The sequence below is a fragment of the Eptesicus fuscus genome, chromosome 23 (assembly GCF_027574615.1).
Source record: "Eptesicus fuscus isolate TK198812 chromosome 23, DD_ASM_mEF_20220401, whole genome shotgun sequence".
Lineage (NCBI taxonomy): Eukaryota > Metazoa > Chordata > Mammalia > Chiroptera > Vespertilionidae > Eptesicus > Eptesicus fuscus.
In genome coordinates this window covers 9,347,166-9,362,633 of record NC_072495.1, presented here as the reverse complement: position 1 = coordinate 9,362,633, position 15,468 = coordinate 9,347,166, and the positions used below count along the sequence as shown (strand labels likewise).

The window sequence follows — 15,468 nt, the reverse complement described above, 5'->3', positions numbered from 1 at the left end:
TTGATGTTGCCAATATTGTTCCTGAAGTCCAGAAGTCATGACCCTCCCTGGTCCCTTTTCTTTGGATGTCCCCACCTGACATGCTTTTTGTATTGTTCTTATAACTTGCAATCAAACTCTACTCGCTTCTCTAGGGCTCAATGGAAGGAAAAATAAAATATTTACGTTAAACACAGATGACATTATTAATGTCAGAGGGACGCTAAAGTTTTACATTACAAAGTTGCAAAACTTTTTGAAAATGTATATAATTTTTTTAAACTTCTGGTGTTTATGAACTTAATATCAAAGATAGAATTTTGGTGCTTCTATTGGGCAAACTGACATGTTTTTTCAAAAGCAAAAGCAGGCTTCTATTAAGAATGTTTGCAAAATGCTGACGCTTTAAAATTAATACTCACCTTGCTTCTAGACATTAAGCTTTACATATTTAAAAATATTTTTATTGATTTTTAGAGATAAAGGAATATATATAGAGAGAAACATCAATGTGAAAATGTAACATCAATCCACTACCTCCTACTGGGGATCTAGCTCGCAACTAGCCTTGGCATGTTTCCTGAATGGGTATCAAACTGGCAACCTTTTGAATATGAAAAGGTGCATGGGATGATGCCCAACCAACTGAGCCACACCAGCCAGGGTAAGCTTTACATTTTTAGAACTATGGAAGAATTAAAAAAAAATCCAATACCACCTTTCATATTTAATAAAATTATGGAAGTCTTGCATGAGGTTATGCTAGAATGAAATAAATGAGGATATGAAGTTTTTTATTTATTTATTTATTTTTTGTTTTTGAGGATATGAAGTTTTTTAATCAATTTGTGCACAACAAGGCCACAGTGGCTCTTCTCAGTTAGAAAATATTAAATTATTTAAGAAGAGAACATCAGAGATGGAATCATGGCTGATAAAGTGTTTGCAACCTCATTCTTGGTTCATCTAACTGGGCTCTCTAAGGTCCTTACTTTCAGATCAGTCTCTCTGTCTCTCTTTCCCCTTTCCATTTCTCTCTCTAAAAACCAATAGAAAAATCTTTTTTAAAAAGTGGAAAGACAGAATGAGAGAAAATATTTGCAAATCATATCTGATAGAGACTAGTACTCAGGAAATACTAATGAGTCCTACAATTAAGAAAAGGACACCCAGTTTTATAAGGACAGAGATGTAAATAGACATTTCTACAAAGAAGATAGTAACCATAAAGAGTATGAAAAGGTGTGTACCATCGTTAATTATTAAGGAATTGCAGATCAAAACTATGAGATACCACTTCACATCCACTAGAATGGCTATAATTTAAAAAGTAGAAAATAACAAATATCAGTGATCTGAGGAGGAATTGGAAGACTCACTCATTGCTGGCAGGAATGTGAAATTGTGCAGCTTATTGGGAAATTCCTCAAGAGGATAAATAGAGTTCTCACATGACCAAACAATTCCACTCCTAAGTATGTACCTAAGAGAAATGCAAACATATGTCCATGCAAAAACTTATACTCAAATGTCCATAGCAGTATTATTCACAATAGTCCCAAAGTAGTAACAACCAAAATGTTCATCAACAGATGTATCTAAAAGTAAAATGTGGTATATCCACACAAAAAGAACATTATTTGGCCAAAAGAAAGGGAATTTTGATGCCATTTTCCACATGGCTAATTCTTGGAAACATTATGCTAGGTGAAATAAGCCAGTCACAGAAGATTACCACATGTAGGACTCCACTGCTATGAAGTGTCTGGAATAGGCAAAATCATTGAGCTAGACAGTAGAGTGGTGGTAGCCATGAGCTGAGGGGAGGGGAAAATGGGGAGTGACTGCTAATAGATACTAGTGTTTTGCTTAGGGGTGAGAAAATATTTTAAAATTGATTTTGTGACAGTTGTATAAATTTTCTAAGCACACTACAATTTACTGGTGTGTACACTTTAAAGGATGAATATTATGGTATGTGAATTATATCTTAATAAAGGTATGATTAAAAAGCAAATAAAATAAAATTTAAAAATTCTGCAATGCATGTTTAGGAAGCAAATTGAGAAAGAAAAGTCACAAAGTAATTACTATAAAAGACAGAGTCAGGATTATCTCTGAAGCACGAGGACATGTGATTGGCAATGGCACATGGGTGACTTTGAGCTAAAACTGTTGATTACTTGATCAGAGTTGTACTTATGTAGCTTTCTCTTCTCTCTCTCTCTCTCTCTCTCTCTCTCTCTGTCTCTCTCTCTCTCTCTCTCTCATATTCATAATATAAAATTAACCCTCTTTACTATTTCTAAGTGTATAGTTCAGTGGCATTAAGTACATTTACATGGTTGTGCAACCATCACCACCATCCACTTCCAGAACTTTTTCATCATCTCAAACTGAAACTGTCTTCATTAACTAGTCTTATTGCTCTTTCCCCAGGTTCTGTAACCTCCACTTCTTCACTTTCTGTTTCTACCAACTTGACTACTCAAGGAACATAATATAAATTAAGTCATAATACATGTGTCCTTCAGAGAGGAAGGGAGAGGGAGAGATAGAAACATTAATTATGAGAGAGAATCATTGATCGGCTGCCTCCTGTATGCCCCACACTGGGGATCAAGACCACACCCGGGCATGGGCCCTTGACCAGAAACGAACCCGGGACCCTTCAGTCTGTAGGCGGATGCTCTATCCACTGAGCAAAACCGGCTAGGACACATGTGTCCTTCTCTGTGGCTGAGTTGTTCACTCTTTTTTTTTTTTTTTTTTTTTTTTTAATATATATTGATTTTTTACAGAGAGGAAGAGAGAGGGATAGAAAGCCAGAAAATCGATGAGAGAGAAACATTCAGCTGCCTCTTGCACACCCCCTACTGGGGATGTGCCCGCAACAAGGTACATGCCCTTGACCGGAATCGAACCCGGGACCCTTTGATGCTCTATCCACTGAGCCAAATGAGTTGTTCACTCTTAAAATAATTTACTGAAAATATATTTGTTTTATTCACATTTTGTGATTGTGCTATGATTCAAAATTTAAATTTCAGAAAAGAAAAAAGTAGTGGTGCAAATTGGAACAGAATGCATATACTGTATATTTCCATTTTCAGTATAAAACAGAGAGGAGATACTGGATGTCAACTGGAGAATGATGTGGAATAAGAGTGATGACTTGATAAAGATGAAACATTATAGCATATAATGAGATTAGGTCCAATGGATAAACAGATGTTTCAGATATAAAACACAAAAGGGACAGTTGGAATAGTCAAGTCCATGAGAAACTGAAAGGGCAGTAGACCCCACACACAAGCAGCGGATTGGCCTTAGATTGGAATATGGACAATTTATCCACTAGAGTCAGAGGAAAACTTAGATACAGGCGACTCAAGTGGTATCTCCATGTGAAAGTACTCTTGATTGCTTTTATTTTTCTCAATAAAATATGAGGCACGAAGACATTAGGAAAGTGAACTGACCAGCAAAATGTAGAAAGAGGGGGTACATTTTGAGGTCATGAATGTGCATAATTGTGTTTTTTTCTAGAGACACTTTCATTCTTTCAGGGCAGGTGTGAAGAGAGCACAAACAAATAACATACAACAGATGATACATCATAGCACCAGATGATACATCATAGCATCATTACCTGAGAGTCATTTATGCATTCAATAAGTAATTGTAGTTAATCTCTTTTTTTAAAAAAATAAGTTTTTATAAAGAGATAAGAAGGGAGAGATAGAAACATGTAGGAGAGGGAAAAATCAACATGGATGGGCTGCCTCATGTACGATGCCTGCTGGGCATCGAGCTTGAAACCAGGGCATGTGTCCTGATCCCGAATCCAACCAGCAACCTCCTGGTGCATAGGTTGACACTCAACCAATGAGCGATCCTGGCCGGGCTAGTTCATCTACTCTTAATCTTGGATGTACTAGTATAAGGATGAAAACAGAAGTGGGCATTGAACAAATGTAGGTCATTTTCAAACACAGGGTATACTTTTGGGATACCTAGTGTTCAGGCATTATTATAGGGTACTGATATGTCTGGGCCATCCAAAGAAATATGTGTGCCTGGAGTTACCAGCCAATGTGCCCATGAAAATCACACATAAGAGAAGGCTACTGTTGGCCACTCCCAACACATTTTTCAACAGTGTTATAAACAGAATTTGAGAGACTGAATTTTGATTATGTTAAAAAAAATTGGAGTCTTGTCCCTTGCCCCATGATCATCAACCAACCCATTTAGGTCTATCCTGAGGCACAGGACAGCCACCCCCTTGTCTTATCTAACAGCTTGCCTTGAGAGATGTGCTTAACACTATAAAGCCTCATTGAGAGATCAAGAATATCCTGAGTTTGATGCTCATATGTTACAGAGCAAGAGTTTTAGAAGAGGGGCAATGGAGTGTGCCCACCAATGATCTACAAGCCCTCTGGTCTGGAACATTAGGAGGTGGCTGAGCAACGGACACAGGAGGGGTGGAAGTTCCGTGTGGCACAGTTGAGGAAGGCATAGAGTTTTTGTTTCCTCTCCCAGAGTTTGCAGTCCTTCTTGGTAATTATAACACCACAATATCAAAGGACTGTAGCCAAGGATTACTGAAGCTAATGATATGGAATGAAACCACAGAAAGGACACTATCTGAAGGATAAGAAAGGTCAGAGAGACTAGAAAGGACACAGCCAGAGGTAGGCAGTACCCACCCTTTATGCAGCCAGCAAACACCTGCAGCTAACCCCAGTGCCGAACCGTCTGCATGTCAAGGAGAACTTCTGCTCATGGACCCAGGCCCTGCATCAGCCACTGATTCACTGGGGCCATGTCAAGGGGCTGCCTTTGTGAGGGACTCTGCCTCCTCCTTGCCTTCTCTACAGAAGAACCAAGTGGTTATGTATGAGACTGGCAGAGTGCTTCAGACCTGGGCTGCCCAGACGAAGGGCCTGGCGCTGGTACTGCTGCCAGGATCTTCACGTGTCAGGTTGGGGATGGTGCTGGTGTTGGTACTGAGTTTCCTGCCAAGCTTGTGCTGTGACCTGGGATCAGTATATTCCTCATCCTATGAAATAGTCATCCCCAAGGCTCTGACAGTTGAGGGAAGGCAAGACCGAAGGCAAAAGGCATCTTATGTGATATCTATGCAGGGCCAGAAACAGCTGATTCACCTGAAAGTGAAGACAGACTATTTTATCAAGAACTTTCCAGTCTTCAGCTACCACAATGGCATCCGGGGACAAGAAATGCCTTTCATCTCTCATGACTGTCACTATGAAGGCTACATAGAAGGAGTCCCGGGTTCTTTTGTTTCTGTCAACACCTGTTCAGGCCTCAGGGGCATCCTGATTAAGGAGGGAAAATTCTATGGCATTGAGCCCATGGACTCTTCAAAACGGTTTGAACATGTGTTGTACACCATGGCCCATCAAGCTCCAGTCTCCTGCAGTGTCACTGCCCAAGACAGCCCAGTGGTGTCCGCCAGCCGACAACAAGGGAGCAGGAAGCCTGGCGGTCTACGGGAGCTGTCCTACTTGTGGTCACTCACCAAGTACGTGGAGATGTTTGTTGTGGTCAACAACCAGCGGTTCCAAATGTGGGGCAGTAACGTCAGTGAGACGGTCCAGAGAGTGATGGACATCATTGCCCTGGCCAACAGCTTCACTAGGGCAATAAACACAGAGGTGGTGCTGGCTGGAATGGAGATTTGGACCGAGGGGGACCTCATAGAGGTCCCAGTGGACCTGCAAGTTACACTGGGGAATTTCAACAGCTGGAGACAAGAGAAGCTCCTCCATCGTGTGAAGCATGATGTTGCCCACATGATTGTCGGACAGCATCCTGAGCAGGGTATGGGACAGGCATTTCTCAATGGTGCCTGTTCCAGTGGTTTTGCAGCAGCTGTTGAATCCTTCCCTCATGAAGACGTCCTCCTGTTTGCAGCGCTCATGGTCCATGAGCTTGGGCACAACTTGGGTATTCGGCACGACCACTCAGCCTGCACTTGTAAAGACAAACACCTCTGCCTCATGCGTGACAATATCACTAAAGAAAGTGGCTTCAGCAACTGTAGCTCTGACGACTTCTACCAGTTCCTCCAGGAACACAGAGGGGCCTGCCTATTTAACAACCCTCAGCGGCACAAAGGCCGCTTGCGTAGGGATTCCTACTGTGGAAATGGTGTGGTGGAGGGTGAGGAGCAGTGTGACTGTGGTTCTGCCTGTTACACTGACCCGTGCTGTGACCAAACATGTAGCCTGAAGGGGAGTGCAGAATGTAGTGATGGACTCTGCTGTTTTGGTTGCCGATTGAGAAATAAGGGATTCGTGTGCCGTTCTGCTTCGGGAGAGTGTGACCTCCCAGAGTATTGTGATGGTATCTCTGCAGAGTGCCCCACGGACACCTATAAGCAAGATGGGACGGCCTGCGGTAGACTGCACTACTGTGTTGGGGGTCAATGCAGAAACCCTGATAATCAGTGCATGGCTATGTATGGGGACACTGCACGGTCTGCCCCAGAAAACTGTTACATTTCAATAAACAGCAAAGGGGACCGGTTTGGAAACTGTGGCCGTCCCACCTCAGCAATGTCAAGATATGTTAAGTGTTTTGATGACAATATATTTTGTGGGAAAATTATATGTACAAATATTAGACGGGTCCCAGCCATCAAACCCCATCACACACTGATCCAGATTCCTTATGAAGGTGACTTCTGCTGGAGCTTGGATGTCTATAACATTACTGATATCCCTGATGAGGGAGATGTGCACTCTGGCACTGCTTGTGCCCCAAACAAAGTCTGCATGGATTACTCCTGCACCGATCATGCTGTGCTCAACTATGACTGCAAACCAGCAGAAATGTGCAACGGGAGAGGAGTCTGTAACAATTTAAGGCACTGCCACTGTGAGGCTGGCTATGCACCCCCCGACTGCAGAACCCCAGGAAATGGGGGTAGTGTGGACAGTGGTTCTCCTAGCAAAACAGAGAATGAAAATCCAAGTGAGGATGAAATGATCAGTTATAGTGTGGATCATGAAAATTTTGGCAAAGGTGGTGAGAATAGAGATAAAAATAAAAGCACAGAGGAGTTAATGTTTATATTCCCCTTCCTTGTTTTGTTAATATTTATTTTTTGTTTGTGTTTCTTCTTTTACTGTTTTTTATTTTTTGTAATATTTTTTGGTCTAATTATTGGTGCCCATCTTGGGGCTGACGAGGACTTTTTACAGAGCTCACAAGAGGCCACCCACAGAAGAGGAGAACACTTGTATAGGAAGAGGAAGACGACATTAAGAAAGGAAAGGTCAACAATAGAAAATGAGTAGTGATAGGAAGAAGTCTTCTATAGCAAGCACTTCATACACTTGGTGGAAGGAGGCTCAGTAGAGCAAATGTGAAGTGGGCATTGGCAGTAGAAGTGGCTCTGATGGGGATTGTAAAGACTATAGAAATGTATTAATGTAAAGGAGGGATTTTCTTCTTCTATCTTTTATTAATTAATTATATATGTGTATGTTAAATAATTTATAAAACATTTTACTATATTTTCCTTTTCCACATTTCATTAAGTCATTTAAATAAACTCTTCTCATGGATCATTCCTATCAATGTCTTGTCTTAGTTGGGCCAATTTTTTAGTTACCAGGTTTTCAGAGAACGCTATCTTCCATCCTCTTTGTTTGACATATAGATCTATGCCAGTTTTTTTCATCCCAATCACAACTACACATTATATTAAGAAGGTTGTGTTTTCTTTTCTTTTTTACGCTTCACGAATTTGCATGTCATCCTTGCGCAGGGGCCATGCTAATCTTCTTTGTATCGTTCCAGTTTTTTAGTATATGTGCTGCGGAAGTGAGCACAGGAAGGTTGTTTATTTGATTTGTATTTCTCATTGAACTGGATAAGTATACCCATGAAATAAAAATATTTTAAATTAAAAAGTAGGCCTAACCTGTCTGGCTCAGAGTCCCAGGTTGGATTCCAGTCAAGGGCATGTACCTTGGTTGCAGGCTCCTCCTCTGGTTGGGGCATGTGCAGGTGTCAACCAATTGATGTGTTTCTCTCACATCGATGTTTCTCTCTCTCTCTCTTTTTTAATATATATATATGTATGTATATATATACACACACACATATATATATATGCACACATATATATATTTTTTAATTTAATAAATCTTTATTATTCAGATTATTACAATTGTTCCTCTTTTTTCCCCCTATAGCTCCCCTGCACCCGGTTCCCACCCCACCCTCTGTTCTTACCTCCCCCACACTGTCCTCATCCATAGATGTACGATTTTGTCCAGTCTCTTCCCACACCCGCCACACCTTTTCCCCTGAGAATTGTCAGTCCACTCCCTTTCTATGCCCCTGATTCTATTATATTCACCAGTTAACACTGTTCCTCAGATTTTTTATTCACTTGATTTTTAGATTCACTTGTTGATAGATATGTATTTGTTCTTCATAATTTTTATCTTTACTTTCTTCTTCTTTCTCTTCTTAAAGAATACCTTTCAGCATTTCATATAACTGGTTTGGTGGTGATGAACTCCTTTAGCTTTTTCTTACCTGTGAAGCTCTTTATCTGACCTTCAATTCTGAATGATAGCTTTGCTGGGTAGAGTAATCTTGGTTGTAGGTTCTTGCTATTCATCACTTTGACTATTTCTTGCCACTCCTGTCTGGCCTGCATAGTTTCTGTTGAGAAATCAGCTGACAATCACATGGGTGCTCCCTTGTAGGTAATTAACTGTTTTTCTCTTGCTGCTTTTAATATTCTTTGTCTTTTGCTCTTGGCATTTTAATTATGATGTGTCTTGGTGTGGTCCTCTTTGGATTCCTTTTGTTTGGAGTTCTGTGCGCTTCCTGGACTTGGAAGTCTATTTCTATCACCAGGTGTGGGAAGTTTTCTGTCATTATATAGGTTTTCAGTATCTTGCTCTCTCTCTTTTTCTGGCACCCCCATAATTCGGATGTTGGTACGCTTGAGGTTGTCCCAGAGGCTGCTTTCACTATCTTCAAATTTTTGGATTCTTTTTGCTTTTTGCTTTTCCAGTTGGGTGTTTTTTTGCTTCTTTGTAGTTCAAATTTTGACTTGATTCTTGTGGTCCTCTAGTCTGCTGTTAGATCTCTGTATAATGTTTTTTATTTCAGTCAGTGTATGTTTAATTTCTAGTTGGTCCTTTTTCATATCCTCAAGGGTCTCGCTAAATTTATCAGCCTTTTCTAGGAAATTCTTGAAAAACCTTACAACCGTGGTTTTGAACTCTATATGCAGATGTTTGCTTTCTTCCATTTCTTTCATTTGTGATGTTTCTTTGTCTCCGTATTTTTGCTGCTTCCCTGAGTTGGTAGAGTAGCTTTGTGTGGTAGGTGTCCTATAGGGCCCAGTGGCTCAGCCTCCCCCAGTTACCTGAGGTGGACACTTTTTTCCCCAATTTTTTAATTAAGGTATTACATGTGTACATATTTACCATTGCCCCCCCTTCCACTCCCATACATGCCCTCACCCCCCAGTGTTTTGCATCCATTGGTTACGCTTATATGCATGCATACAAGTCCTTTGGTTGATCTCTTATCTTCCCCATGAGGTGGACACTTGTGGTGCACCCCTTTGTGGACTGTGTGCACAGCTTTGCTGTAGTTAAGTCTTGATTGTTGTTGGTATCACTGGGAGGAATTGACCTCCAGGCCAATTGGCTGTGAGGATCAGCGGTGTCTATGCTGGGAGAACTTCTGTGCTGGAGACACCCTTATGAGACAAGACTTTCAAAATTGCAAAAGCTTCTGTGCTCAGCTTGGATGGGTGGAGTCTCAGGGCAGAGCAGACAGCCTTGGCTTCCCATCAGCCCTGCCCTATGAGGCCCCTGGGTCTCAGTATCCCTTGGTAATCGCTGCAAGCACCTCTGAGAGAAAGCCGCCTTCGAGTTTTGCCCGCTGCCTGACAGTCCAGTTTCTCCCCGAATGAGTCTGGGTTCACAGAAACTCACCCAGAACTGGAGTTCAGCACAGTCGGAAGCTTTTGTCTCCCTCCTGCTTTAGAAAGCCAACTGTGCACTCAGCCGCCCGTGCACTCAGCAGTCAGTCCTCTCTGTGCGTGCACACCTCCGGACCTCTGCCTTCTGCAGCTGCCATGAGTCTCAGTGTGCTTTCCCTTTTCCTGACAGTCCAGAACCCCCCCGAATGAGTCTGGATTCCCAAAGTCTCGCCCAGGACTGGAGTTCAGCGCAGTTGGTAGCTTCCGTCTCCCTCCCGCTTTAGAAAGCCAGCTGCATACTCAGCCACCCGTGCAGTCAGCCGCCTGTCCTCTCCGTGCGCGCGTCTCTGTACCTCAGCCTTTTGCAGCTCCTCTGAGTCTCAATGTGCTTTCCTCTTTCCTTCTAGTTTTAGAATTTCCACTCAGCCAGCTTTCCTGTGGTTCTGGATGGTGTCCGTTTTGTCTTTTAGTTGTAGTTTTGATATTGTTGGTTGAGGCAGCAGTTTAGGTGTTTACCTATGCCACCATCTTGGATTCTCCTCTTAAAATATATTTTTATTGATTTCAGAGAGGAAGGGAGAGGGAGAGAGAGATAGAAACATCAATGATGAGAGAGAATCATTGATCAGCTGCCTCCTGTACGCCCCCTACTGGGAACCGAGCCCACAACTCAGGCATGTGCCTTTGACTGGAATCGAACTCGGGACCCTTCATTCCACAGGCCTACGCTCTATCCACTGAGCCAAAACAGCTAGTGCTTCTCTCTCTTTTTCCCTCTCTCTTCCATTGTCCCTAAAAATCAATGGAAAAATATCCTTAGAGGAGGATTAACAAAAAAATCTATATATATAAAAGGCTAATATGCACTGTCCCCTTGGGAGTTTGACCAGGAAACCAGGAGTTCGATCGCTCACTATGACATGTGCTAACCACCAGGGGTAGTCACAGAATGAAAGCAGGCTCTGGCCCTTAGCCTGCAGCCGGGAAAGGAAGGCCCCAGCTGGCAGCCTGGGAAGGAATGCCCCAGCTGGCAGCCACAAGGTCCCAATTGGCCCTGATCACTGGCCAGGCTTAGGGACCATACCCATGCACGAATTTCGTGCACCAGGCCTCTAGTATATAAATAAATAAGTAAATAAAAAGTAAGTAACAGTATTCACATAAGGCATCATTTTAGGCTCTCTGTGTCTAAGTACATGAGAGAGAGTAAGCAACCTAGGCAAAAGGCAAGCTTGTCCAGTGCTGAGTCTATTTGGAAGTATTATTTTTTCCTATTTCTTGTTTTCTACTTTTCTTATTGTATTTATTTCTGATTTCTATTATTAAGTTTATATATTATTTCCTGACAATCCAAAGGGACAGAGCATTGGAGGGTTGTTAATTGTCTGTAGGAGAGCACAAAGCATGTAAAATAATATTATCAATTTTGTGCAAGACACTATTCTTTTTTTAATTAATATATTTTTATTGATTTCTGAGAGGAAGGGAGAGGGAGAGAGAGATAGAAACATCAATGATGAGAAAGAATCACTGGGCACGTGCCCTTGAACAGAATCATACCTGAGACCCTTCAGTCTGCAGGCCGATGTTCTATTCACTGAGTTAAACCAGCTAGGGGCCAGGACACCATTCTTAATACTTTACGTTCATTGTCTTAATTTAACCCTCCCATTCACTATATTAGACCATCTTCTTCCACATGAGGAAGCAAAGACAGAGTTTTGCTCTAGAGCTAGTAAAAGGTGGAACCTGCATCCCATTCCAGCTATGACTGAATGTACCTTCTCCACTGCTTCATGAGCCTTTTCCTTCAGCAAAAAAAAAAAAAAAAAAAAAGTGACCAGGAAGACAACTGACATGTCCTTACTTGCCCAGAACATGGCTTTTCCCTCATTGACTCTAATGAAACAAAAGCCTTACCAATGGATGCTGCTCTCTATTATGAAACTACCACACTGTGTCATTATCAGTCATTATTAGTGAAAGTGTCCTTTCCCTATTCCATTCTGACATCATGGAGGGGCAGTTTTGTATCTTGTTCAGTTCTGAGGGCCCCGCTGATTGTAAGTGCCCAGTAAATATTGACCAAGGGAAGGATTTAACCAGAGCCAACCTTAGGATAGGATGCAATTCTGCTAAGTTTTACATTACAATGTTACAAACATTTTTATTTAAATATTTACATTTTTTAACTTGTCATGTTTACAAACAATTTCAGAACAGAATTTTAGTGATTCACTGGGCACTAAATTTCTCACAGACATGTTTTCTCAAAAGCAAGATCAGACTTCTGCCAAAAATGTTTGCAAAATGCTGACTCTTTAAAGAATTTCTTAGAAAGATCCAATACCACTTTTGTTACTAAATAAAAATTTGGAAGTCTTGCATGAGGTTGTGCTGGGATGAAATAAATGAGAATATGAAGCTCTTGAATCAGTTTGTAACTGACAATGCCATGGCAGCTCTTCTCACAATTAGAATTTTTTTTTAATTATTTAAGAAATGGACATCAGTGGTGGAATCATGACTGACAAAGTGTTTAAAACCTCATGCCTCTTTCATTGCTGCAATCCAACTGGGCTCTCTCATGTCCTGACTAAGATACTTCAGAAATTGATTTCATCTCTACAGTCTGGAGTTCAGGAACTTCCATTGCTTCCCCCGTTATTTAGAGTACGCAATGCAAATTTGGTGTGGCAATAAAATCCTCTGACTATTGAGAGGTCCATTCCATTTAAATCACAGTCTCCTATGACATATATATATATATATATATATATATATATATATCCTATATAAGAAAAGGCTAATATGCAAATAGACCAAGCAGTGGAACAACTGGAATAACCGAACAACCGGTCTCTATGACGTGTGTTGACCACCAGGGGGCGTGTGCAGAACATGGTGGGCATTGGCCGAGGCAGGATAGTGGAGCAGGTGAGTGGGGGCGCCAGATCTGGTGGTTACTGAAAATTCTTTGCTCCTGCATGCGGGGGTCCTGCCTGGTGCTCGCACCTGCTGCCAGCACTGGCCCCGATTGCACCCACTGCTGGTGCCAGCCCCAATCGCTCTGTGCTGTTAGCACCATCAGTGCATGGAGCGGCGGCAGTGGCAGCAGGGCTTCCAGTAGACAGGGGACCGGGGGCTGCAGCGGGAGGGGCCAGGCGGGGGTGCAGAGGATGGGCCAAGACCCACCCCTATGCTTTGCAGCCCACAGTTCCTTTCAAGGTGCATGAATTCGTGCACTGGGCCCCTAGTATGTATGTATGAGAGAGAGAGATAGAAACATCAATGATGAGAGAGAAACATTGATTGGCTGCCTCCTGCATGCCCCGACTGGGGATTGAGACCACAATCCAGGCATGTGCCCTGACCAGGAATTGAACTGTGACCTCCTGGTTCATAGGTCGATGCTCAAACACTGAGCTACATCCAATTGGTCCTATGACTTATGAAAACAAGCATTTCCTCATATCAGTTTTTCTAACAGGACACCAAAACACTGATCAGATGACTAAGAGAGAATTTATCTGCTTCTTGTATAAGCTCATAGGTGGCCACCACTGCTCTCAAGCATGCTGGCCCACTCTGAACTCTATGGTCTAATTCAGTGGTCAGCAAACTCATTAGTCCACAGAGCCAAATGTCAACAGTACAACGATTGAAATTTCTTTTGAAAGCCAAATTTTTTAAACTTAAACTATATAGGTAGGTACATTGTTATTAACTTAATTAGGGTATTCCTAAGCTGGCCTTTGCTAAAAACTCAAGGGGTCAAAGAGCTGCATGTGGCTCGTGAGCTGCAGCTTGCCAGCCACAGGTCTAATTTCACAGACAAGTAGGCAACGGGCATTGGGTGGCCCCCCAGATTCTGAATGAGAATCCCAAGTCCAATTCCTTTCCTCTCATGAACATACCAATAGAAAGGTTTTAGCAGATTTGGGAGCCCCAATGCAGATGCTGTTGCCAGACGGGCCTCCAAGTCTCAAAGGCCTGTTCACACTCCTTGTCCCATTCAAGGGGGCTGTCCTCTGGTCCCTGCAGGGCCTCATAAAGGGGTTTTGCTATAAGTCCAAAGTTAGGGATCCAGATGTGACATTATCCAGCATTCCCAGAAACCCTCTTAACTGCCTCCTTGTTCTTGGAGATTGTATCTGAATGACTGTCTCCTTGCAATCCGCTATTATAGACTCCTTTTCCCAGGCTCTAGGAGAAATCCTAGGGACATAACAGCCTGTCTGCAAATCTGGGCTTTTGAGGCCGAGACCTTGTAGCCACAATCTGCAAGATGATGGAGGGTTTTAATAGTACTTTCCAAACAGTCCTCATACGTGGGTCCTGTGATGAGGAGATCATCCACATGTTGTAGCAGGGCACTCTTCTGAAACTGCAGTTCTTCCAGGTCTTTGCTTAGCATTTTCCCCCAAATCGTGGGGGAATTCTTAAGCCCCTGGGGAAGGACTGTCCAGCAGTATTGAGTTTTGACCATAGTCTCTGGCTCTTGCCACTCAAAGGCAAAAAGTGGCTGTGAGGCCAGGTTGACCGGCACATAGAAGAAATCATCTTTGAGATCAAGAACTGAATACCATTCATTGACCCCAGGTATTTCATTAATTAAAGTGTAAAGGTTGGGTGCAGTAGGATATATGTCCTGAGTGACAGCCCACAAGACCTGGACAAACCTGTTTGAGATTTCTTCACCAACAATATAAGTGTGTTGTATGGGAAGAGGCGTGGTCAAATTAAACCAAATTTAAGGAATTTCTGAAATAATGACTGAATTCCCTTGAGTGCCTTCTTCTTTAAGGGGTACTGTTTCTTATGGGGGATCTTTGACCCTGGTTTCAGTTGAATCCTAACCAGTAAGGCGTGTTTTGCTCTCCCTGGTTCTCCTTGAGCCCATACAGAAGGCTGCACCTGGGCCTCTATTTCAGCTGGAAATGGGGCTGGTTCAGGCTTGCAGGAGAAACTGCAAGGTGTGTTCCCATGGAACCTATAGCTGCAGCTGTTGCTCATGTGGGAGGAAGGGTATCTGAGCCCATAGTTTGGAAAGTAAATCTCATCCTAAAAGAGGAATGGGGCACTCAAGGAAATATAAAAATTTATGAATTAAATTTGTATTTCCAACAGTGCCTTCTACTAGGTTCAGAAAGGCTTGCTCCGGTCACTGTCAGTGCTTGAGATGAATCTGAACATAATAATTAGCTCGAGTGTCTATCAGAAAATCCACCTTTTGTTCCCCCACTGTTAGTTTTACCGGAGGCTCCTGGGGGAGGATAGAGATTGGCTGCTGAAGTAGCTGAGCCTCTGGGCCCTGTCAGTCCTCATCTGAGCTAGTCCCTTTGTTCAACATGACCGCAGATATTTCTTGCCTGCTCCCATTCTGGCCTAGGAACGCCTTCCTCTTTCAGCACTAGCTTTTCCAGTGGCTTTATCTCTGCAGAAGGCACACTAATCATATTCCCGAGGGGCTTTTCTTCCATTCCTTTCCCTTT

At 42.5% G+C, this 15,468-nt stretch overlaps 1 protein-coding gene and 1 non-coding gene across 2 annotated transcripts; one reads left to right on the top strand and one right to left on the bottom strand.

Moving 5' to 3' along the window:
* The first annotated feature begins 4,865 nt into the window (after positions 1 to 4,865).
* Positions 4,866 to 7,533, top strand: LOC129148094 (disintegrin and metalloproteinase domain-containing protein 1a-like). The gene has a single exon (XM_054712611.1). The coding sequence runs from the start codon at positions 4,881 to 4,883 to the stop codon at positions 7,311 to 7,313; it is 2,433 nt and encodes an 810-aa protein (XP_054568586.1). The 5' UTR covers positions 4,866 to 4,880; the 3' UTR covers positions 7,314 to 7,533.
* A 208-nt stretch (positions 7,534 to 7,741) lies between these two features.
* Positions 7,742 to 7,850, bottom strand: LOC114231956 (U6 spliceosomal RNA). Its single transcript, XR_003617991.1, has one exon. It is a non-coding gene; the product is annotated as a U6 spliceosomal RNA (small nuclear RNA).
* Between the last annotated feature and the right edge of the window lie 7,618 nt (positions 7,851 to 15,468).